The 25,092-nt window shown below is 45.9% G+C and overlaps 1 protein-coding gene across 1 annotated transcript in view; it reads left to right on the top strand.

The window, feature by feature from the left end:
• Window positions 1-11,196: 11,196 nt before the first annotated feature.
• The window catches only part of LOC146822011 (cysteine-rich secretory protein 2-like), a 326,571-nt gene continuing 312,675 nt past the window's right edge, over window positions 11,197-25,092 (top strand). Inside the window, exon 1 of the mRNA XM_085609951.1 lies at window positions 11,197-11,235. Coding sequence (XP_085466077.1) covers window positions 11,197-11,235 — 39 coding nt within the window. The remainder of the gene's footprint in view (window positions 11,236-25,092) is intronic.

The raw sequence follows: 25,092 nt of genomic DNA, 5'->3' as shown, positions 1-25,092 counted from the left end.
GGAGCTTGCACCACCCTGCAATGTCACGGGGGCCACCTGACATGGTAACCATCGTGTCAGTAATGTGGGCCAGCAGCGGCAAACAGGATTGAGGACGAGTCCACTTGCAGGGTCCATACAGGACAAGATTTGTGTGCTATCCGGACCATATTTCCCACAATGCACAGTCTCATTTGAGCTTCCCATTGGTGGGAGTGCAATATGAAAATGGCGAAGTAGGTTCAGCGTTTGCACACACCGTCTCCGTTAAAGCCTCTGAAGAGAAGCATATGGAGCTTCGAAACGCGTCAGGCAATTCCACTACGGAGCGGCTTCTACAAGCGCATCCTCGTCCATGCCTATCATAAACAAAGCTGCTGATCGAGTGCTGCTCACCTGGTGGACAACCTTTGGAGCAGAATGTAACACGCGGCCGTCCTGCCGCGGAGCTTGCACCACCCCGCAATGTCACGGGGGCCACCTGACATGGTAACCATCGTGTCAGTAATGTGGGCCAGCAGCGGCAAACAGGATTGAGGACGAGTCCACTTGCAGGGTCCATACAGGACAAGATTTGTGTGCTATCCGGACCATATTTCCCACAATGCACAGTCTCATTTGAGCTTCCCATTGGTGGGAGTGCAATATGAAAATGGCGAAGTAGGTTCAGCGTTTGCACACACCGTCTCCGTTAAAGCCTCTGAAGAGAAGCATATGGAGCTTCGAAACGCGTCAGGCAATTCCACTACGGAGCGGCTTCTACAAGCGCATCCTCGTCCATGCCTATCATAAACAAAGCTGCTGATCGAGTGCTGCTCACCTGGTGGACAACCTTTGGAGCAGAATATATATATATATATATATATATATATATATATATATAAAAAAAGTTTGTACCAACCTGGCCATTTTTTTTAGCAAGCGTATGCCTTTATCATGCATGCCTTTCCCACGAAAATGTAAGTATTTTAATAAACCCTTATAAAAAATACTTATATTTTCTTGTAAAACCTTTACCATGCATATGCCTTTAACATTCATGAAATTTCAACGAAATTCGCTGTTAAGGCTTGCGTGGTAAAGGCATATTTGTTGTAAAAAAATATGTGGTAATGGATATATGTGGTAATGGTATTCACGGGGTAACAGCCGCGTTGTAACAGCATGGGTTACAAAGGAATGCATGGTTCTGTCATATATCCGATTTCAGGAGGGCTCTTCTAAGCTTTTCCAAAGACGTTAAGGAGAATTACAATAGTATTACTTTAGTGCTACAAAATGCTATTCAAAAACCTACAAATGTAAATATCCACCTCGACCTCTCCTATATTTTCAATGGGGAGAACCTCACACATGTACGTTTACTACTAAGAAGTAGAAGTGAGACAGAACGGCGAAGGGGCTGGAAAAAATGGCATACCTACTACTGGATAGGAGTGGTTTAGGGAGAACTAAGAAGGGGTTTAGAGAGGGTAAGAGAGAGGATTTAGGAGGGATGTGCACTCACCCACAAAAGAGTAAGGGCCTGATTATGAGTTTGGTGGTCCATGGACCCCCAAAACAACAGTGGCATGGCTGTGGCATTACGGCCACCTCCGCACCGGTGGTCTGACTGCCATATTACAACTTTGGTGGTTAGACAACCATTAGACCGCCGCAACCACCAGGGAATGGCATTCCCTGGTGGTGGCGCGATAGTCAGGGTTTCACAATATGCGGTTGGTACCGCTTCCGATTCGCCATGCATATTACAAGTTTCCAGACCGCCAACTGTCTCATGAAGGTTCTTACTCCATGAAACTGCTGATGGTCAGGAAACAAAGGGGCCCCTACAGGTCCCCTCTTGCCCCATGCATGTTTGTGAATGTGGCAGGTATGTGATGTCCCCAATGTGTACATGCACCCCAGTTCCAGCACGGCATGTCCTTGACAGTCCATGTAGTGCTGGAACGCGAGGTGGGGTTCCCATGGTGATGTAGCATTAAGGCTCACATTTGACCCTTTTCACTGCACGTCACCCACCCACCAGACCAGGGTATCACTCATAATCTGGTGGTGGGAGGCGTTCAGGTTTGGTGATGGGGGAGTGCCAAACTCGTAATAAGGCCCTAAGCCATTGCTATTCACAAACTGCACTTCTAAATTTACTACAGCCAAAAAGAGAACTACAACAGTAGTAAAATAATCCAGCTCAAAGCGGGAAGAAGTCCACAACCACTAATACTGCAGCACCCTCCCAGTGAAAACAATGGTGGAAAATGTTAAATTGAATGAAATTATTTAAATACTTAAAAATATAAATACATCATTTATTGTTAAAAAGGTCTACAAATAAAACATGCTTGATATGTATTTTATACATTTTTCTTGAATTTACAAATTAATGTAACATTAATCTTTAACAAAATATTATTACATTAAATGTAATGATTTCTATAAATCACTTTTAATAATTATTCATGCATTACAAAATGTGTTTTTACATTAGGTGTGAATTTATTTTTTAATTTCAGCTTGGAGATAATTTTTATTTCATTTAATAAATGTAAATAAATTAAAGACTTACTTCAAAATTTGGTTAATGGTGCTGTAGCATGTTTAAAACGTTATATGTTGTTCTTCATTCAAAATAAATAGATATAATTAAGTTACATTAATATTTTACGAAAAATATTTGTATCTATTTTTTCTTAGTTAAATAAACTTTGTTTACTTATTTGTATACTTAACCACAGGAAGAATTCACAGTTGAGTTGACTTACACTTAATTAAGTTATTTACTCAAATTAAATATATAAATATGTTCATATTTATTACAAAAATATTTTACATCTTTTTTTCCGAGTTTAGTAAGCCTTTTGAATGTTCCCTATTCTTTAAAATGCAGAGCTGTCAAGCCTTCACTAAAATGACTCTCTGACTTTGACTCTTTCCAGCCCTCCACAACCTTTAGTATAGGTTTGCGGGTGTACAAATACCATATACATGCACTCACATATATTTGATAACACACATTCACTTATAGGTAAGACATCAAATAAACGTACGACGGTAAATGTTGACTTTCGGACCGAAATTTTTTTTTTTTTTAAATGAATGAATGCTTCAGCTGGGGCTTTTCTATTTGACTGCAATGGTGAAAATCCCGAATTCATCCTTCAGCTGCCAAGCCCTTCAGGGATTGGCAGGTTCTGTCAGACCGGTTCCGAAGCATTGTTTTGGGAGCCCTCCAGTCTGTCGCCGCAATTATTACAAATAACAACACCCTTTCTTAGAATCGGATTTAATGACATCATTGCAATGTGTTTTGTGCTCTATCTCTAGGACAATCAGTTCCACTTACTTAGTCGGGAAATCACCAAGCAAGAAATATGTGAGCTACAAAACCCTCAGTGACCCAAGTGCACAGACCACAAGAACAGAACCGTCCTGCAGAGACAACAAGGCACCTCTCCACAACACCGCCCATCAACAGGTGAGCAGGAGCCTCGCTGAAGAGTGGTGAGGGACACGCTGATGAGCGCGTTGTTGAGGATTAAACGTATTCAATATGTGACAGAATGTATGCTTCATGCTTTTCAGCACTAAACATCTTTGAGAAAAAGGATGGGACCCAAATAATGTTCAAATGCAAAATGAGGCGCTATCATGTCCCTTTTTTTTTTTTTTATAAAACTACCTTTAATGAAGGTAATCCTGGGTACTCGCATTTCCTTGCTTCATTCCCCACTTTTGCGACCGAAGATATTCAGTGCATTGAATGACTTTTCATTTGAAGCTTTACTTATCAATGTTATAATTAAATACATTGAGACATGCTCTAGATGGATCAACTCTATGGTTAAAAAACATAAATCAGACCATAAGCATGAATGCAAGAACACAAAGGCATTTCAGTTTACCTAGATGGGTGGATGTAATTTTTAATTGATGAAATCATGCAACCTCATTCACTGGGGGGAAGTTAGAAATTTCCCCTAAATTAAAGTTGAAATACTATTTTTCAATGGAACTCCTCTCCCATATTCTGAAAGATCTACCTGTGAAGTATCTTCTTTTCGCAACACACCCAACGTTAGGACGGATGTACCACATTTGTCAAGGGCTGGAGCAATTGTTCAAAGAAATATATATTTGTAAATATATTTGCAAGCTTCAGAAAGCCTCTTTCACAGCTAAAGAAAGCAGTGTAAACACCACAGGGACATATGGATAACCTGAGCATGACCAAGCGCTAATGTAATACTAGGCTTGGGCGGACTTTGGTAATTTCACGTTACAATCATAACCAATGTTCCCTTTACTTTGTCCGTCTGTGAGCGGCAGTGTAAGGTCTCTGTGCACGGCAGCCAAGGCTATGTGTGCCAGGAAACCGGCCATGCAAGCCCAGCATCAAAATCTGTGCTTCTTAGTGGCAAATACCACTTTACACTTTTGTTTTAAAAAGTGAAAAGAAGGTGTTCCCACATATACAGCATCCCAGAGACATGCTCCTTCATAGAGTCCACCTCTAACACCATCTTCATCGCCTTCTCTAGTTTACCATTCCTCACCCTCAGGCTCCTCTCTAATGAACATCTGTTATATTCTTCTCTTGCCTTCTACTCACTCTATTGCTGTAAATTCACCCACCTCTTCCTCTACCAATCTTTTGTCTTATCCATCTGTTTTTTCTTTCTTACCTTCATCTTTTCTATCCTCACACTCTACTCTAATCACCCTCCCCCGTTTCTCATCCCAGCACCTCATCAACATTTCCTCGTCGAGGCTCTACAATAATTGATCCTGTTCGCTGACCTATGGAGCCACAGGTATGACAACTGTTCACCTGGGCTTTTCTAAAATACTGATGAAAGGCTACCACCCTAGCTAAACAATATCTAATAACATTCGTGAGGTATGTGTTCTCCCTTTCGAAATGCCCCTGAAAGACCACATTTATTTCAAGTTCAAAATACTGTGTTGTTTATCCAGATCTGGGACTCCGAGAAGATCAGAATTTGTATATTGATGGCAGGACATACAAGTTGTCAGAAATAAAAGGCTGACAAGATTTGAATTTTCCAAGTCGCAGATTATAGGAACATATTGGCAGCAGGTGCATTAACCCACTGGATTATCTTATCTATTTGGGAGCTGACTGAGGGGCTACAACAGCGCTATATTCCATTATCATCTACGTATATGGCAAACAAAGAGAATTTGTTGGGACAAAGTTAATGCACAGTCACCGTCGGCCACAAAGTGCGGTGTTTGTGCCTTATGTTCCTTCTAATTATGTTAGACTCACCGAGTACCTCTGGGAATTAAGAGCAGCCAGTGCTGCCACAGGAGGGCCGCCAGTGCTGCCACAGGGGGGCCGCCAGTGCTGCCACAGGGGGGCCGCCAGTGTTGCCACAGGGGGGCCGCCAGTGCTGCCACAGGGGGGCCGCCAGTGCTGCCACAGGGGGGCCGCCAGTGCTGCCACAGGAGGGCCGCCAGTGCTGCCACAGGAGGGCCGCCAGTGCTGCCACAGGAGGGCCGCCAGTGCTGCCACAGGGGGGCCGCCAGTGCTGCCACAGGAGGGCCGTCAGTGCTGCCACAGGGGGGCAGCACTGGCTGCCACAGGGGGGCCGCCAGTGCTGCCACAGGGGGGCCGCCAGTGCTGCCACAGGGGGGCCGCCAGTGCTGCCACAGGGGGGCCGCCAGTGCTGCCACAGGAGGGCCGCCAGTGCTGCCACAGGGGGGCCGCCAGTGCTGCCACAGGGGGGCCGCCAGTGCTGCCACAGGAGGGCCGCCAGTGCTGCCACAGGGGGGCCGCCAGTGCTGCCACAGGGGGGCCGCCAGTGTTGCCACAGGGGGGCCGCCAGTGCTGCCACAGGGGGGCCGCCAGTGCTGCCACAGGGGGGCCGCCAGTGCTGCCACAGGAGGGCCGCCAGTGCTGCCACAGGAGGGCCGCCAGTGCTGCCACAGGAGGGCCGCCAGTGCTGCCACAGGGGGGCCGCCAGTGCTGCCACAGGAGGGCCGTCAGTGCTGCCACAGGGGGGCAGCACTGGCTGCCACAGGGGGGCCGCCAGTGCTGCCACAGGGGGGCCGCCAGTGCTGCCACAGGGGGGCCGCCAGTGTTGCCACAGGGGGGCCGCCAGTGCTGCCACAGGGGGCCGCCAGTGCTGCCACAGGGGGGCCACCAGTGCTGCCACAGGAGGGCCACCAGTGCTGCCACAGGGGGGCCGCCAGTGCTGCCACAGGGGGGCCACCAGTGCTGCCACAGGGGGGCCGCCAGTGCTGCCACAGGGGGGCCGCCAGTGCTGCCACAGGGGGGCCGCCAGTGTTGCCACAGGGGGGCCGCCAGTGCTGCCACAGGAGGGCCGCCAGTGCTGCCACAGGAGGGCCGCCAGTGCTGCCACAGGAGGGCCGCCAGTGCTGCCACAGGGGGGCCGCCAGTGCTGCCACAGGAGGGCCGTCAGTGCTGCCACAGGGGGGCAGCACTGGCTGCCACAGGGGGGCCGCCAGTGCTGCCACAGGGGGGCCACCAGTGCTGCCACAGGGGGGCCGCCAGTGCTGCCACAGGGGGGCCACCAGTGCTGCCACAGGGGGGCCGCCAGTGCTGCCACAGGGGGCCGCCAGTGCTGCCTCAGGGGGGCCACCAGTGTTGTTTTTCTTTCAATGGGAACTTTCCTGCCCCTGCTGATGCTGTCTCTGTGTTGTGTTAGTGAAACTTTTCAAACGTCTTCACTTCTGGAAAGTCAAATGATGTGGCACTGGTGCTTTATGGTGCTGCAAGTTAAGAATGAAGCAAGAAGAAAGTAAAAACAAACCACTAAGACATAAATACTAATGGTACATTTTCAATTACTTACCAAGGGATGGCAACACACTATCAGATTATTTCGGCTCTATGCCATCTATTAAATACTGTGCGTTGAGAGCTGTCGTGTCTCTTTGGTATGGCAGGAGCATCACCGGTTTCCCTCCTTTTCACATGTGCAAGATAAGAGCCATCCCCACTGACGTCACACCCGTCCCCAGGCACTTCAAGTAGCCCAAGCCATGGTGTTTTTCATGAATATTAAACAATTAGATTCGGAAAGGAAAGGAAGGCTGCCGGCACAAATAAATCATTTAGAAAAAAGCAACCAATGTTTTTTACCTGTAAATCAGCCTCGGGAGGGCCACAGGGCTGCCTCGGGAGGGCCTGGCCCACCTGCCCCTCCCTCTAGGACCGGGCCTGTTGCCACCTGGCCAGTTCTCTACTGGCATGAGAGTATTTCAATGTCCTGGCTGCTACAAAAAAATAGACAAAATCACAGACGGCTGGCATTTTTCTCTTATCAGTACACATTATGCAGAAAACACTTTAAAACTTGTACTAATGCTTCCGTAATGATCCCGACTGATAAGTGAAAAAAAGTACAACATTCATGTTAAGAAGGAACATAGGTGATTTTGAATGAAGTTCCATTCAAGCAGTTTTTGGGGCCTTTGTAGTGTCTTAAACATGAACGAATGCCTGGTAAGTTTCCTTTGAGAAGGCAATCATGATCTGTCCAGACAGGGCCAGACTGGGAACCACAATCGGCCCTGGCAAAGTGCTCGGCCGGCCCCCATCCCTCCCCCCCTCCGGTGGGGGAAGCGGGGATGTGCCAAGGAGCTCTTTGCCACAGCCGGTTTTCGGCCGATTTTGTTACAGGGCTGATTTTGCAGCTATGCTGCAAAAACGGCCCTGTAACAAAACCGGCCCTCATGGGGCCAAAACCAGCCCCCACCCATACGGCACACCGGGGGATTGCCCGGTGCCTGCTACGACCAGTCCAGCCCTGTGTACAGAAATTAGGAGCCGGCTTAATCGTGTGTGGCCTGTGCACTGAAGAAGGAAGAGGGAGCAGGCTGATCTTTATCTCTTGACATCACCGCCAGAAGTGGAACATTAGAAACCCTGCCTGCAGGTGCAGCTGGCATCTGCTCATAAATAACAAGAATCAAAAGGAGCGGGAGGAAAGGTACTGGAGCCAGTTTACTTCCCCCGGTATATATGTTTTATCAAAGAAAACTAGCTCTGGAGTGGGTGCTCCTAGAGTTTGTTTGTTTTGGAAAGGAAACACATTATGTTTATAGTAAGGCCCTTACTCACCAACCTAGTTGGTGACATGCTTCATCATCGGGCCCCACCCAAGCGCCGAGTGCACCTTGGTTGTGCTACGATGCCTGGATACAGCGGAGCTGGTATTGTGCCGTGAGAGTGCAGTGGAAGGAAGTGAGTGAATGTTAAAAAAACTGTCCTAAGGGTCCCTATGATAAAAAATTACTATTTTAATGAGTGGGCCCTTGGCAGTTAATAAAAACGAGAGTCGGATATTTAAGGAGATCTTAAGGTAACTCCAATATCCTAGTCAGTCAACATGTTTCAGCTATGCTCTCTTAGTGGTATGGCTTTCTTCAGGACCTATGTGTAGTGCAAAGTGAGTGGTCTAAAAACGTGTTATTAAAAGACCATATATGTGACACACGCGCTAAGGTGTGATATGTGGTATAGGATAATTTCCTCTAGTGGTGCTTTCTCAGACAATATCCAAAAAGTGCCCCATGAGTTCCATCTGGGGGCCCGACCTGTTGTCACACTTTCATCAAGGTCTCGGACCCTTCTCGGTACCTGCTTCAGCCACCATGGAGCTCCATGGTAGCTGAAGCAGGTACCAAAAAGGGCCCTAGAACAAGAGACTGACCTCTACCCTGCCTTCTCTTCTGGAAGCAATATTTGTAAACAATTTTTGGTTAAAAAAGCAGGTGCTGCTTTCAAGAACACAGTTGCTTCGAGCATGGAAGATGTCTGGATAAGCATGCAGTGGTCCCATTGACCACTGTCTGCTCCCCCTGAGTCCAAACACAATTTCCAAATGAAAAGTTGTCCCAAGAGCCAGCTTTCCCAATAGGACAGCTTTGCATTGTAAATCAGTTCCTACCCCACCTAACTTGGAGACTGTTAGTTGGTCAATGGCTTGTGATCTCAATTGTGCTCACCAACCACTAATACATCCTGTTGTTACTCATAAATGAGAGGGAAATTCTTCTCTGATGTCGGCTTTTATGTGTGATTCTGAAAAGATTGCAGAAGTTGTGTCAGTTGCAGAAGTCATGTGAGTTGGAAAGACGTTTCTGACTTGCAACATATAAGTTGCAAAAATATATTTTGCAATTTAAAGTCCTGTGGCATTGAATATCACAGGTTTTGCAACCACAAAATAACCTTTTTGCACCTTGCCCTTAAATAGGTCAGACTGAACGCCTCCATCACTGATACTGACTGTTGTACCTGTAGATATGGTACCTTGATCTGCACTGGCAACATTCCAGTCATTCAAGGGGCAAGAATGTCCTGACTGGTTTCAGTGACGTAAAGGATTGAACCCTGTCTTCCATGGTTCTAAAAGATTCTATACAAAGTCAGAATGCATTAGAAACTCTCCATCCCACTGCCAGCGTGTGCTATAGGAGGCTACTATTCCCTGTTGGCATTCTCAGGAGCTCACCTGCTCACTTAAACAGTGTGCGTATGTGTGTGCACTGTGCTTATGTGTGCCACAACTAGGACTACGCCTGCTCACTTAAAGTGTGCTTATGTGTGCCACAACTAGAACTACTCCCTTATCCTGTCAAAGTCATTGAAAAAGCTGTCAACCGTCAACTTGTCGACTTCATAGAAGAAAACAACATTCTCGACTCCTCCCAATCAGGATTCAGGAAAAACCACAGCACCGTAACCACCCTTCTCGCGGCAACGGACAACATCCGCTCCCTCCTCGAAAGAGGATATACTGTAGCCCTCATCCTCCTAGACCTCTCCGCGGCCTTCGACACTGTCTCCCATCGCACCCTTGCCCGCAGACTCCACGACGTGGGAATCCAGAACAAAGCCCTCAACTGGATCCACTCTTTCCTCTCCGGCAGAATGCAATGGGTTAGACTCCCTCTTTTTCTCTCAGAACCAACTCCCACCACCTGCGGAGTCCCAAAAGGATCCTCCATCAGGCCGACCCTCTTCAACACCTACATGGCCCGCTCGCATCCATTGAAGATCACACGGACTCAACATCACATCATACGCAGACGACATCCAACTTATCCTCTCACTATCCAACGAACCCTACCTCACCAAATGCAACTTCCAAGAAAGAACGGAGGCCATCGCCAGATGGATGAAGAACATCTGCCTACAACTCAATAGGGAACAAGACCTTGTGGTGCCCCACCCTCGGGGACCTCCCTCTTCCATGGACCACGCACGCAACCTCGGAATCATCCTGGACTCTGAACTCAATATGGACCACCAGATAAACGCCATCACCTCCTCCTGCTACCACACCCTCTGCCTACTCCGAAAGACCTTCAACTGGATCCCCCCGAACACAGGAAAACCATCACACACGCACTCATCAGTAGCAGACTGGACTACCGCAATGCACTCTATGCCGGTATCAACAAGAACCTCACCAGCAAACTCCAGAATGTCCAGAACGCTGCCACTAGACTTGTCCTCAACCTACTGCACCACTGCCACATCAGCCAACACCTATGAACTCTACACTGGCTTCCCGTCAAGAAGCGAATCACCTTCAAGCTTCTCACCCACGCACACAAGGCCCTCCAGAATACCGGACCCGCCAACCTGAACAACCGCCTCTCGTTCCACGCTCCCCAGCGTTCTCTCTGCTTGGCCTAGCTCTCCCTCACGACGGTACCTCTCATCAATAAAACCAGAGCAGGAGGATGCTCCTTCTCCCTTCTCACTGCAAAGACATTGAACTCCCTCCCTCTACGCCTCCGACAGACTCCATCACTTCCTAAGTTCCTAAAGGACCTCAAGACCTGGCTCTTCGATGCAACTCAGTGAACTCCTCGGAAACTGCGGGACCCGCCTTCTTCTCCCCTTTCCTCAGCGCCTTGAGACCTGTTGGGGTTGAGTACCTTGTGCTCTACAAACCCATGATTGATTGATTGATTGATTGATTGATTGATTGATTGATTGATTGATACGATATCTCTATCTCATAAGGTGTACAGTCAGGACTTAGCGCCTTGTGGAGGTCAATGGCATTGTTAGTTATTCCATGTCCAATAATGGTGGAACCATCCACATTAATGACCTAACAGAAAAAACATGAACAAATTCAACTTGATGATGTTCAAATAATAAAGAAACTGTCACTTTCCCTTTCAGAAATGAATACACTGCTGCTAACCATGATTCTGGCTTTGGGATTGCATTATTCTACTGTGAGGGTAAGACAATTAAATAATATTTAAGGTAAGATCAAAGAAAAGGAAGCACTCCGGGACACATCTTTCATTGATTTAATCACAAAGCTACAATTATACAGATTCATGTGATATTTAGGAATATGTAAATAATGTTTATTTCCGGGATAACCCCATAAAACAATAAAACATATACACAATAGTAAATAGCAGTTTGCGATAAAAAGATGCAACAAAAATAAGAACTAGGCTTACAAATACAGAGCCCGGTCATCACACAATCATAAAATATATCTTGTCATGAACCATGATGAATTTTACCATTGCTTTTCTTTCTCAGGCACCATTTAGTGAAGAGTAAATGGGCCACACTAAACACAACTGGACCTCTTGTGTCAGATATGAGTAGCAGTGAAGCAACTCTATATTTTAATATGCCTAGAACATGACATATAGGAACAAATCACTCTGTTTCATGTAGGCAGGACAGAAACAAAGAAAGTATGCTTCTGTTTACCTTTCTGAAAGTAAGATGGGGCATCAGTGGCGTAATGAAACTTGAGGGGCCCCCCTGCAAAGTACATGGAGGTCCCCACAGGGACCCAGGCAGGAGCTCCCTGGCCAGGGTCTCAATGTCTGTGTACAGTGCCGGAAGAGGCCTCTTGGGGCTCCCTCCCCCTTTGGGGGCTAATGCTACACCTCTGTGGGCATAAGTCAGTAGAAGATGCACAGCTGGAAGTTGCTCATTTACTAGTAAAACCCTTCAACAGTAGGTTTCCATACCTAAATTTTATGTACAGCTTTTGGCATCAAAAGTGGTATTGTTGTGTAAAAAAAGGCTCACATTTTGGTTTGTTTTTAAAATCAAGGAAGTGGTCAACAGTACCTCCTGACTTGGATGAGCAGCATCAGGACTCATTCACTTAAGACCAATATCTTTCTTTGAGACATTTCTCTACTTCCCTTGTGATAGATCTCGGGTTGACACACATCTTTTCAACCTCAAAGTAAACAACCAACTTTTCACACATTTGAACCATGGGATAACAAATGCACGATCCAAATTGAATACATCCTGTAAGCATATTCTATAGGTACAAACTCCTCAGTGTACCAAATTCCGCACCAATATAACAGGGGTCTGAATATAATTATCAGCTATATCTTTCATACCTGTGTCAAGGTGCAGTGGTAATAGGGGTCGAGTGTTTTAAGGAATGTATTATCTTCATTAGACAGGCCTGACACATTGTTACAACCCCACAATTCAGCACCGTATCGAGCTGCACCCATGGCTTTTGCTTGGTACACCTCTGAAGCCGGTGAACCGGATCTAACTTGACATTTATAAATTGTTAGCACTGTTGTATGTATGCAGTATAACTATCTGGCTCCTGATAATTTACACAGCTCATGAGAGACAACTTTACCTCCAGATACTTGAAGTGCGAAACCTTTTCTATATTTAATTTATCCAGAGTCATTAGTCACCTTTGCAATTCATGAGTCCTAAATGCGTATATTTATTTTCAGTGGAATCCCATCATGGCCATCACAGAAGATGAGAAAGCCAGTCTAGCAAGGACTGGAGCCCCATTAGTGTTTTAGGTATCAATAAGGTGTTGTCAGCAAAGAGGAAGTCCAGCAATTTACACTCTATCAGTTTGAGGTGGTCATTTATACTGGCTTTTAGGTGGTCTTCAACACCATTTATGTATACAGGAAAAAAGTGTTGGCGCCAGCACACAAGCCTATATGGCACCTTTGTAAATTGAAAAACAGTTGATTAATTCCCTATCTTTTCCCCATCTGCTTGAGCGAAATTATTGGTGTGCAATTAAATAGGTATAGAGAAAATGCTATAGGGGACACCTCTGTCTTCCAAAAGTGCCCATAATTTCTTTCTCACTATAGTTACAAATGTTGAACGACCGTCAACAAAAGAAACATATAGGTGCCTCTGCTGTAAGGTGATTTTTTTCCAGTATGTGAGGAGAAAACGAAAGATCAGGTCAACTGTGCTCACCTTATTGTAAAACCAATTTTGGATGAGAGTAAAAAACATGTTTTTTGGCATCTGATCGTGGAGTTTGGCGAGTACCTGCATTTGAATATTTTTTTTCAGATTATGAATTAAGTTGACAGGCCGGTAATTGTTTGGATTCTCCATGTTTCGTTTTGCTCGCGGATATATCACCCCGAGTCATTATTGCATTTGATACTCAGTTAATGTATGGAGCCCACAGGTTCTTGTCCTACCTGTCTCTGAAAGTTCAGGGGCATTGGGGCCGAATCATCCAAATACAAGCACTGTCATGTAACTGATCCATCCTTCTGCATGTATTTTGGCCCAATCAACCAGTTCTTGGTAACTCACTCAAGAACTCGCGTTGGAGGTACCGGAAGCGGAACTGGAAGCGGACAGAGGCTGCGCGCTGTGCTGAGACATGGAGTGCCAAGTGCCGAATGCAGCGTTCTCAGAGTCTGGGTCTGCTGGGGCCGCAGGGGAGGAAGGTCCCACCGCAGCCATCACCCTCCCCACACCTGTTAAAGGCAGCAGCCGTAGAGAGGGAACATCGCGGGTGATGGCAGTCACCAGGCAACGGCAGCGGCAGTGTGACACGCTGCGATGCGGCACCGCTGTGAGAGTTGCTAGAGGCAGAGCGGGCATCCTAATGACTAGAGCCTTGGCCTCACCCGACTGCACGAAGGCGGCTGGCATTAGGCTGGTGTGGATTGCGATTCAGAGTGGGCACTTGCCGCCCCACCACACTCCTACCCTTGCCCCCTCGTAGTAGTTGGCAGTTGGAGGCACTGTCCATCTGTACTTGTCTCCGCTGCCATACTAGCCAACCCCCCCCTTGCAGTTCGGTGAGCCCAGAGGAGCAGCGAGGGGCTAAGGAGCCAAGGAGTCAAAGGGGGTGCTCACTCCTCCTCAATCTGGACCGGCCCCCCTAAATGTCGGGGAACCACTGAAGGACTACCGGAGGAGCACCAGAGGGCCAGAGGACAGCAGATAGGCTCCACTGGGTCAATTGGGTCCGCCATATCCAAGAGCGGCAGGCCTCCCGGACACAAACTACATCGTTGTTCTGCACCAGGGTATAACAATTCCAACCTAACCCTAACTGTAACCAACGAGATCCTTAATTACTCAAGACACACCGAGCCCTAATTAATCACCTTGCATAGCTCCGACATTACACTGAGTTGAAGGCCAAAATGTTCAAACGAGTGGGAAGGAGGAAGATCCAGCTCATCTATCTCATCAAGCTCTATCCTACCAGGAAGGCAAAGGCAGTATCAAGGGCAGTATCAAGGGCAGAATCAAGGGCGACTGGGTCTGCACAGCGCAGAGCCCCCCTCTGTCATCAACATTGTGGAACACCAAGAGCACCAAGCAAGAGCAAGTGGGAGACGTTGGCACAATCAGCTTTAGTTACAATTACTGCATGATGAGGTCAGGAAGAGTAAGGAAATAATCAGCAAAACACTGCAAGAAACCCAGTACAGAATCCACCATAGACCCTATGGATACAGGGGTGGTTTTAACATCCCCTACCCCAGTGCAACATACCTTGCCCCCGGGCACCTAGCCTCTTTACCCCAGCTCCCAGAACAGGAACTTGTACTCTTGGCTGTACAACAGTTGTGGAAACAGTAATGGGAACCTCAACACCACTGGACAAACTAAATACCCAAGACAAGAGGCATGGCACAACAGCAGTCGATGCACCAAAGAGGACCCTGAGAGATTACCTCAAGAAAAGCATCATAAAACCACCATCACCAAACGTCCACATTGAAATTACAGCATCGCTCACTCATACATTCCACACCAAAAAACCTCAAGGCAGGACAAACTCTTCAGTTAAGTGATGAAACTCTACAGGAATCACTAACTCTACAAACTCACAACGCACAGGGTTCCTCCCCAATCACCATATCAAGTGAGGATTCTCATTCCAACTCAAAGCTATCCCTGCGCCATTAATCTGATATAATAAACTAACACCATTGAACCAGCTGAGAGCAAGAATATTTTCAGCCCGCAAGCAGCGCAATGGACCAGGTAACATCAAATTACTGACCCCAATAACTCCTTCAGATCCTGTTAGTCATGACCACCCTGAAATAAAGCAAGGTGAGCCTAACTATCACTTCCTATTGGACCTATCCTTCTTTCAGGCAGATTGTAATAGGATCCCGGATTCACATGAAGGTCGTGACTCGGCTACGATCGACCCTAACGCACTTTGACCCCAACTTTTGCAAACTCTCCAATCCACAGTAACCGCGCTAAACTATCATTCCGATAAACTTGACCTCCAAGTCGACCTTTTAAACACACTTGCTGTGAACACTGCAGGGATCAACCACAAACTGGAAGCCCTTAACAAACTGATCACAAAAGCCCAATCCAAAGCTAAACTGGTATAAGCAGTATGTTGCTGGTCCTCAATAATTGACAGTCTGTCCTCTCTCCCGCAGTTCCTTACTACAGTTACAGCTACAGTTACTTACTACCTACCTCATGAAGATCTAAAACAAGTGGTCTAAGCCCTAGTACTACCCAGACTGGATTATGGGAGTGCCACATTAGGTAGCCTACCTAGATACAAACTGGCCCCACTAAGAGCCTCCCTCAACGCAGCAGCAAGACTTGTCCTCGGAACTAAAAGAAATGAGCACATCTCACCAGCCCTCAAAACCTTAAACTGGCTACCATATGAAGCAAGAATCCAACTGAAAATTGCCTGCATGACGCACAAAGCGTTACACTTCAACACCCCCATTACCTGCCCCAAAAGCTAGAAAATCAGGGGGCAGCAGATCCTCACGAACTGCGTTCACCTTGCTTCTGAAACGCCAAAGAACTCACAAAAAGAAAACTGGGGCTAGAGCATTCTCGGCTATCGCACCCAAGATATGGAACTCTTTGCCACTGGACCTTCGCCTAATTCCCTCTACCTCCGCCTTCAAAAGAGAAACCAAATCTTATCTACTGACTAAGGGGCATATTAACAAGGAACAGGGAAAATTAACGCTAAGGGCGCTTAGCGTTGATTTTTTTAACGCCTGCTATCGCTGGATAATATCGGCTGGTTATCGCGTTATTAACAACGCTAACCGCCTAGGCGATACAAAATCCAGCGATAGCTGCATTTTGGGAGGTTATCACTGGTAAAGCAGCGATAAAACTACAAGGATAGGGAGATCCTTGTTGATAGCCCATGGTGGATTTAGCCATATAATCTACCTCCCATTGGATTACATGGCTAAGTCTGAAAATTAGCAGACGTAAAAAAGCAGCGTTAACCGTGGTTAGCGCTGCTTTTTTTGTCTCTAACAGGGTTAGCGTGAAGCTTGATAATAGGAGAAATGTCGCTTAGCGACACTTCTCCGATTATTTTGCTCTGGAACACCGACTTTGCATCTCGTTAGAGATGCAAAGGGAAGCGTAGTGAAAAAGGGTGGTAACATGCCATTTTGCATGTTAGCACCCTGTTGTTGATAGGGCGATATAATTATCTCCGCTTCTTTGGCTTTTAAAGCCAAAAAAGCGGAGATAAAGCCCTTGTTAATATGCCCCTCAATTCTTACCCTAAGTCAATATATAGGTGACTCTGAAAAGGTATAGATACCAAACTCTTATGTGCACTGTCCTTTCTAGTACTGGCTCTATTCCAGACTAACCACTGTTTATACTATTTGTATTTTATGATATGTGTTTGGATCTCACAATTATGTTTGCATGTTGATCAGACCAATGGCTAATTGCATTCTCTTTGTGTAAGGCATTCTGAAACCCTCTAGGGTCACGTTCGCGCTATACAAAACTTTCTAACTAAAATAAAATAAAATAAACAAATGCAGTTCTAACAGAAATGAGGAAATCACCAGCACCCAGTCAGGACCCACCTCAGCACCAGCATTCCCATTCAACGGCCTTAGCTGCGCCAACAGTCTCTAAAGAGCATAACGTGAAATGAGGAACCAACATAGGCAAAATTAATTGTGGTGTGAGCACACCTACTCCACAAACAGTCATCTCAGTGGCCGACCTACTGCCCGATAATCAAGCTGCAATCACGAAGCGTAGATCCAACCACCAAGATAAATTAGATAAACGGGACCCACCGTTACCAAGGACAGATCTGTAGACCATGTCAAAGATAACACCTTCACTGGGCAATGGGGACTTTGCATGTATCAGCCCAGACAACGGCATAATGAACAATCCACCACAAAAATAACAGCTGAGCAAAAGGGGGAAAAAAAGATTACGAAAAAGGCGTTATAAGCCAAGTGACACAAAAACAATCAGCAATCATCTTTTAACACACAAAAGTAATCAACGATCTGGATCGACAAGCACAGCCAGTACCAATAGCAGTTTGCCTCTGCCACAACTATCTCCCAAACCTCCAGTTGTGCCTACAAGCAATGTGACATCTGCATCATGCTACCACAATGAGCCCAGGCAATCTTCCGGGCGCAGATGGGAAGCCACATCAAAGAAATTACAACCTCAGCCCTTAGCAGAGCAAGAAAAGGATTCTGAGCCAGTTTCAGCTTTGAACCCCCTAGCAACAGGATTTGAAGCCCCATAATTTCCCCTGATCCCAGCAAGCAAGACTAAGCCAAAACAGAGAACAGTTGTCACAGAGCAACCTAACGACAAATTAAACCCAGGAGGTAAGGAAAGCCTTTGGATAACACTTGTAAAAAAACCCAGATACATTGAATATGTGTAAAAGTGTCCTTAATAAGGAGGTCCCTCAACTTCATGGTGAACCTGAAGGATTTCAGCAACAATCAATTACCGATCAATGGAGAATTGACCAACCACAGAAAAAGTACAAGAGCACATTCATGGCCCCAGGACGGGACCTGGCTACAACAAACCTCTCCTCTAAATTGTTATTCATTCTGAAGTACGTCACCCAAGGTCCGCGCGACACCCTAAATAGAGGGAATGTCCTTAAACTGTTCAAATTCATCCCGGAATTGTGCAACCTGGAATCCAACAACATAACATCTATTGAATTTATACCCGTTAAAGGCAATCAAATAACTGAATCGACACTAATCACATTAGCATCAGAGGTAATAAAGGAGCTGATATTATCAAAACTGATCAATTTAACAGCTGGGGCATTCAAATATCTCCCACAACTGGAACATGATACCCGTCGGTACTCGGAATACCCCCGGCTCCACTTCGCAACTCTGGTAATCTACCCTACTCAATACTATAATCGGACCAACTCAAATCCATGCAGGAAGCAGTCAACTAGCAACAGAGAATTCAGTCATGATGACGGCCGACTGGGCCTGGCTGCCAGTAGCACTTTCTGGGGGTACCCACGATTGAAATAGCATTCCTCTTGGCCTCACAGTATGTACCTGGAATATCAACAATCTTACTGAAAAATCCCAATCACAGGATAAGATATGCGAAAACATGGTCGAAGGCAAGTATCCCATTAGAAGGGTACTTGGAATTCCGGTCCCCCGCCTTAAGACTGCATAAGTACGGTAGACCGAGAGGGTCTTTTGATATGTGTTGCCAAGCTAAACATAAACATCAATCAGCTTGCATTCTAAGAAGACTGGATCACCGGCATAAGGATCAGGAGCTTCAATTCCATCAAACAAATGCTCCTGATTAATGTGTACTGAATCATGTGTAACCTAACAAGTGAACATGGAAGCACACCTTGCATAATTTCAGGTGACTTCAACACAAACCTCTTTCAAGATGCCCGAAAGAGCTCGGCGATATATACCGGGGTGTGGGGGGGGGCAGGGGGGGGGGGGTTAAACAACATACTATGGATCAAATAAAGTCCACCGGTAACAGATATAGAAAACTCGGAGAATACATGGTCCTACAACTTAGCAGTTTGGGTTATACAATCCTTAACGGTCGCTTTCCACTAGATAAACCCCCAAACTGGATAAGAATAAATGGATACACTCAATCATTCTTAGATTACACCTTGTGTAACAACGAAAATTACACTATTGTGGCACAAGGAGAGAGTGATCATTGCAGAGAACCTCAAAAGGTTAAAATGGCCAGATTCCTCTACACCGACTGTAATGATAAAGTGTAGAGGCCTGTTAGGTGCAAGGAGCCATGTCAATATTTTCCCACTCTAGCATGGGAGTCTTTCTCAAGTCAACTACTCAATAAATTCCTGTCCACTTCAAACTACAAACAGGAATCTGTTATTTGCTTCTGCAGAGACCAGAAAACTAAAAACCTTACGTAATTCAGCTATAATACATGCCCGGAAGTGCCCGGGGATGTACAGCTATACTCCAACTATAAGCAAGCCAAGAAAGCATTCAGGCAAGAAATATTCCGAGATAAACAAAAAAACTCCGACCAGTTTTGGTCAAAATTAGTCTACGCAAGTAAAAACCCCAATGCAAAGGTATTCTGGTCTCTTGTGAATAGGATGGCACAAGGCAGTGCTAATATTTGCGAAAATTAATGGGTATCATTTTTAACAGATCATTTCAAAGTGACCAAAAAATGAAGAGGGCTGACCTGCTAATCCCATTTCATCCGCCCTCTCCACCACCCCAAACCACCTGCAGCTCCCCTTGGGCACAACATGCCCCGGGACGTCACAGCAACTAACAGACACGGCCTCCCAGACACAAGTCGCAACGAATACAGAAACCCTGCACCAGCAAGAAGAGCTTCTCTTTCAGGCATCAAAGGCACCTGAAGTACTGATAACTCAAACAGCATGAATTATAACCAATGGCCGGTCGGAGGGGGCCCGACCCAAACGGCCTTCCTCAAGCCCTGTACATAGGTGGATAACGAGTTGTGGGCCAAACATCTGGCACCCTTATTCTTCTATTGTTGGTCTAGTCAGCATATTCCAGAGGCCTGGCGTGGACCCATCATCCATTCAATCTTCAAAGGGAGCTTGAGATCTGACCCCAAAAATGACAGTATGAAAGCCCTTTTGGACATTGAGTCCAAATATTACGCCAGCCTGCTGCTTGAAGACCTGTCATCTTGGGCCACAGAAAATCACCTTTTAACTTTCAATCAGACTGGCTTTGTGGCAAAATCAGGAACCACAACGAACCTGCTTGCCTTATCTGTATTGACGGAGAAAGCATCTGCTTCAAGAATGTCACTCCATTGTTGCTTTGTCGACTTGAAGGCAGTGTTCGACCGTGTGCCCAGGGGTCTTTTATGGTTCAAATTGCAGAAATGGGGAATACCTCCTGCCCTCCTAAAGGCCAGAATTCAGTTCCACTCCAACACTTGGATCTGTATAAAACTGGGAGACGGATCCCACATCTCAAGAAAAATGGGAGACATCCTTTCAATCACATGCAATACATCGCATGCCATTACAACGCGGTCGTTACAATGACCGCGTTGTTACATCTCATACCTTTACAACGCAAGTCGTTACAACGACTTGCTGAAGGGGGCACAAGGAGTTGGATTTAAAATCCAACACCTTCCCTACTGTTGCACAGACTGGAGTTGGAATAGTAAATTATACTATTCCAACATCCAGCGCCCCCTGCAGCAAGTCGTTGTAACGACTTGCGTTGTAAAGGGATGCGATGTAACAACGCGTCGTTGTAAAGACCGCGTTGTAATGGCATGCAATGTATCGCATGCGATGTAAAATCGCATATTCAAGAAAAATACAAACATCCTGTGGTGTAAAACAAGGGTGCATGCTGGCACCTCTTCTTTATAAACTTTTCATCTCAGACCTACCACAGTTACTTGACAATGTTAATTCCCACCCTCCAAAACTTGGTGGTACCCGTGTCAGCAACCTGCTATATGCAGATGACCTCCTCTTGCTTCGCCATAAAAGGGTCGGTTTGCAGAGGCTTCTAGACCAGTTGCTCCTCTACACAACCTGTAACGAGGTGGAATTAAATCTATCAAAGACAATTACCTTTTGGAAAAGAAAACTGCAAGCTGAAGAGTGGCAATTCAATGGTAAAAGCATTGAAAGCACAGCCACTTACAAATATCTGGGGGTTTATATGGACTCGAGGGGTACCTTCTCTAAACAGAAGGAAGTGGTCGGGGCAATGTCTCTGTCAATCGAGTTAGCACTAACGAAGCTTGCTAGGCAGTTATCCGGCCCAAGTCTGTCCCCTCTATTAGCCATCATGAAATGGTGGTGAACAAGATAATAAGAATCTTTATGCAGGCATAGAGCTTACTAAAAACTTCATCCCCAGCTCAGATAAGACTTGATTTTGGCCTTTTAGATCATCGAGCGGTTGGGGTCAGTGCTGTTATCAAGCTGTGCAATAAACTGTGCATCTCAAGCGAAGGAAGCCTGGAGGCTATGTTGTGGCAAGAAATATTAACTAGCCACCTGGGGCGAAAACACCGCTACCACCTAGAACTCTCACTGCAAATGCTGGACGCAAATGAAATCTGGGAAATTAACCCATCCCAGCAGGCCCTCAGAATGTACATAAAAAAAGAGTCCGGTCCTGGTTTTTCACTCTGATAGGGCACAACTGGCAAGACGAAAACACGACTGGATGGTTATATCGGGGTTCAAGTCAGGGACCGCGATGCCATACCTATCGTGCACCTATGCAGTAGTATGGAAAAAAAGATTTTTGGCCCTCAGGATGCATGAATGGCCTTTTTTGCACCACCTACCAGATTGGCGCCACTCAAATGGCAATACAATGTTTAGGGGGTAATGGTATATCCCTGAGTCGATTCAGCACGTGGCTTATGTCTGCCCTGCCCTTCTCAATGACCGAAGGACGCTGCTACGGGGCGAATTAAACAAACTTGGTGTTCGCTCTTGCCGTCAAGCAATTTTAGCAGCCATGAACCCAGAGAACCCTATGCTCAACATCCAGTTCACTAAGGTCGTCATAAGAGCGGCAAAAAGACTAACGCAGTGGGAGTGGCAGTAACCAAATCTCCACTACATTGCACCAGGTCGCCTTCCACTCAATATGCAGTTAGTTGTCATCTTTTTTCTGGACCAATTTGTTAGCAGCCTTGCGTGGCATATTGGCTGCTCACTTCATTTCATGGCTCTGAGATCCGTTGTGACTCTAGAGGTTTTTTCCTTCTCTATGCAGGGACTATCCTCCTTTCAAATAGAGCCCCACAGTGAGGGGATCAGGTAGTCATACTTTTTTTTGGACTGGTGCCTCATCAATTCCTTTTAGTGTGTTATAATGGAAAGGACCTTTTTTAGTAATGAAGCTATTCTGTGTCCCTTAGCACATATTTCATACGGAAGACGCATGCCATTAGGAAAATCATGAAAAATGTAATCCAGTACCCTCTTGGCTTTATGTTACTATGTACCGTCAAATATTTTAACTTTTGTATCACCAAATCTCTTTCTATAACATGTTATTATCAGAGTGTTTCTCTTTTGTAAAGATTTTAATGAATCAAACAATAACGTCTTTCAACCTTTACGGAGCCCACATCTGTGGTTCTGAAAGGAATAGGTCACTGGGAATTTTATCAGGTCCAAGGGCCTTGACCCATTTTAGGAGACCAATGCTAGAATGGTATCTTGCTATGAGTATTCCAACCCAAATCTATCATGCACTTCTTGTCTTATAATTGATAACTTTCCAGCGGTATTAAAAGTGCAAACAGGTAGAATATAGATCTCAAAAATGTTTCTCCAAACATGTGGTTGAATATGTCAATCTATACTAGAAATTGATTGATGGCTTCCTTCGGCGACAATATGCCAGGACACGCTGGACTCCTTCCTCTTTAATGCTTCAATAAGATCGAACCAATTAGATCAAAAGACGCTTTTAGTAGGCCCTTGCCTGCTTTATTCCAGTCCTGCCCCTGGATTTGATTGCTTCGACAAGGTCACGTTTAGCCCTTCTATAATCCTTAAAGAACCAGGGATATTTTATGACTCTCACCACCTTTGTTTTTGTTTCCCTAAAAAAAAAAATCATAACACTTCAAGAAATGTATTGTGAACAGAAATGCTATTTAACCCATATGTAAACATAGGCTCATGTGCCACTAAATCCATAGGGCCCGATTCACAGAATTAACTTAAGACAAAATCCTAAACTTACAACTTTTGGTATTCACAGAATGCACTTACTACTTTTGGTATTCACAGAATGCACTTACTACTTTTGGTATTCACAGAATGGATTTACGACTACTAACTTTACGTCCGCACTCGGGCCGGAAATTCCGGCCTGGAGGCGGAGCTTCTGGCCCGGAGGTGGGGCTTCCGGGCCGGAGGCGGAGCTTCCTGCCCGGAGGTGGGGATTCCGGCCAGTGGCGGAGATTTAGCCATGGCCAAAATCTCCACCTCTGGGCCGGAAGCTCCGCCTCTGGCCCGGAAGCCCCGCCTCCGGCCCGGAAGCCCCGCCTCTGGCCCGGAAGCCCCGCCTCCGGGCCAGAATTTCCGGCCCAAGTGCGGACGTAAAGTTAGTAGTCGTAAATCCATTCTGTGAATACCAAAAGTAGTAAGTACATTCTGTGAATACCAAAAGCAGTAAGTGCATTCTGTGAATACCAAAATGGTAGTAAGTTTAGGATTTTGTCTTAAGTTAGTTCTGTGAATCGGGCCCATAGTGTCTGCAACCTCTTTATAGATACACGCTAGAATCTTTAGGTGATATATGCCCACGTGGTAGACCTTCTATTGTTGGGTACGATCAGAAGGGAATCAGTTGCATGACGTGTAGCACCCATCATTGAGGTCACATTAAGGGTGCTATGATCGCTATCCATTCATTCAATTATTCTTATGTCACACAGGGCGGGCCATAAACAGGTTGAGGGCACAACATAGTCAATCGTGCTTCTGCGATGAGTTCTGTTGAAAGTATGTACCCCTTTCCTATCTGATCTCATCGTATATTGTATGCTATAAGGCCGTCAACTAGGGCAGCCAACTGTATTACAGCGGCTACCAGATTTTACTTGGTGGAATTTTTAGCATGGGTTTACCCCACCTCTCATCTTCCAGCTCTGGAAAAAAAGAGGCTTTAACTGGTTCATAGGTTGTGTTACAATCCCCCCCTATAATTATAGGGCAGTTATTAGTATTAGTTTCTAGGCAGGCCTCCAAAGTATGCAATGTTTCTCACTTACAATGATTCTGGGTGGTGTGATTGTAAATATTGTATAGACTCATATGCCCTTCAGGGGTGTTAGAAATGGGGTCTCTAGTTGGAAATAAGTTACACCCTCGGAATAACAAAATGCTCATCCCCTTGGTAGCTTGCAAGAGCAGTTGAGCTTATCCCCAGAGGCAATGTGTAAAGTATTTGTACACACACACAGTGACACAGTGAAAACACAGCAAAAGGACTCCACGTCAGTTTAGAAAAATAGCCACTATTTGTCTGACTAAAACAAGACCAAAATGTCAAAACTCCAACTTACACAAGTCAAAAAAACATATTAAAGAATAAGCAAGTTTGTCCATAGATATTAATGGATGCACCAGTTTAGGACAAAGAATCTGAGATGCGTAAACAATCAAAGTTGATGTGTGGTGCAGGGGAGTTGAGGTGCCGAAAAAGCAGGCGATGCTTCCGTACTGGCACAGGGGAGGTGATGCGTCGTTTGCGGCCACTATGCGTTGGTTCCTTACTGCTGTGCGGTGTTGATGAAGAAATCGGAGCCCAGGGATGATGTGTCAAAAATCCAGTCACTCTGTATTGGTTCCACAGCGATGAAGCAGGCGCTCTGTTGGACTCAGACCGGTGTGTCAGGTACTTCGGTGATGTGGTGCTCGAAACTCACACAGTGATGGTTCTTCTGACGCGCTGTGATAGAAAGATGGGACCTGCATTTTCAGCTTTGGTCGCTGCGTCAATAGAGGACCATGC

The sequence above is a fragment of the Triturus cristatus genome, chromosome 6 (genome assembly GCF_964204655.1).
Source record: "Triturus cristatus chromosome 6, aTriCri1.1, whole genome shotgun sequence".
In the NCBI taxonomy this organism is placed as follows: Eukaryota; Metazoa; Chordata; class Amphibia; order Caudata; family Salamandridae; genus Triturus; species Triturus cristatus.
Note: the sequence above shows the minus strand (reverse complement) of the source record. Positions and strands in the feature narration are given on the sequence as shown.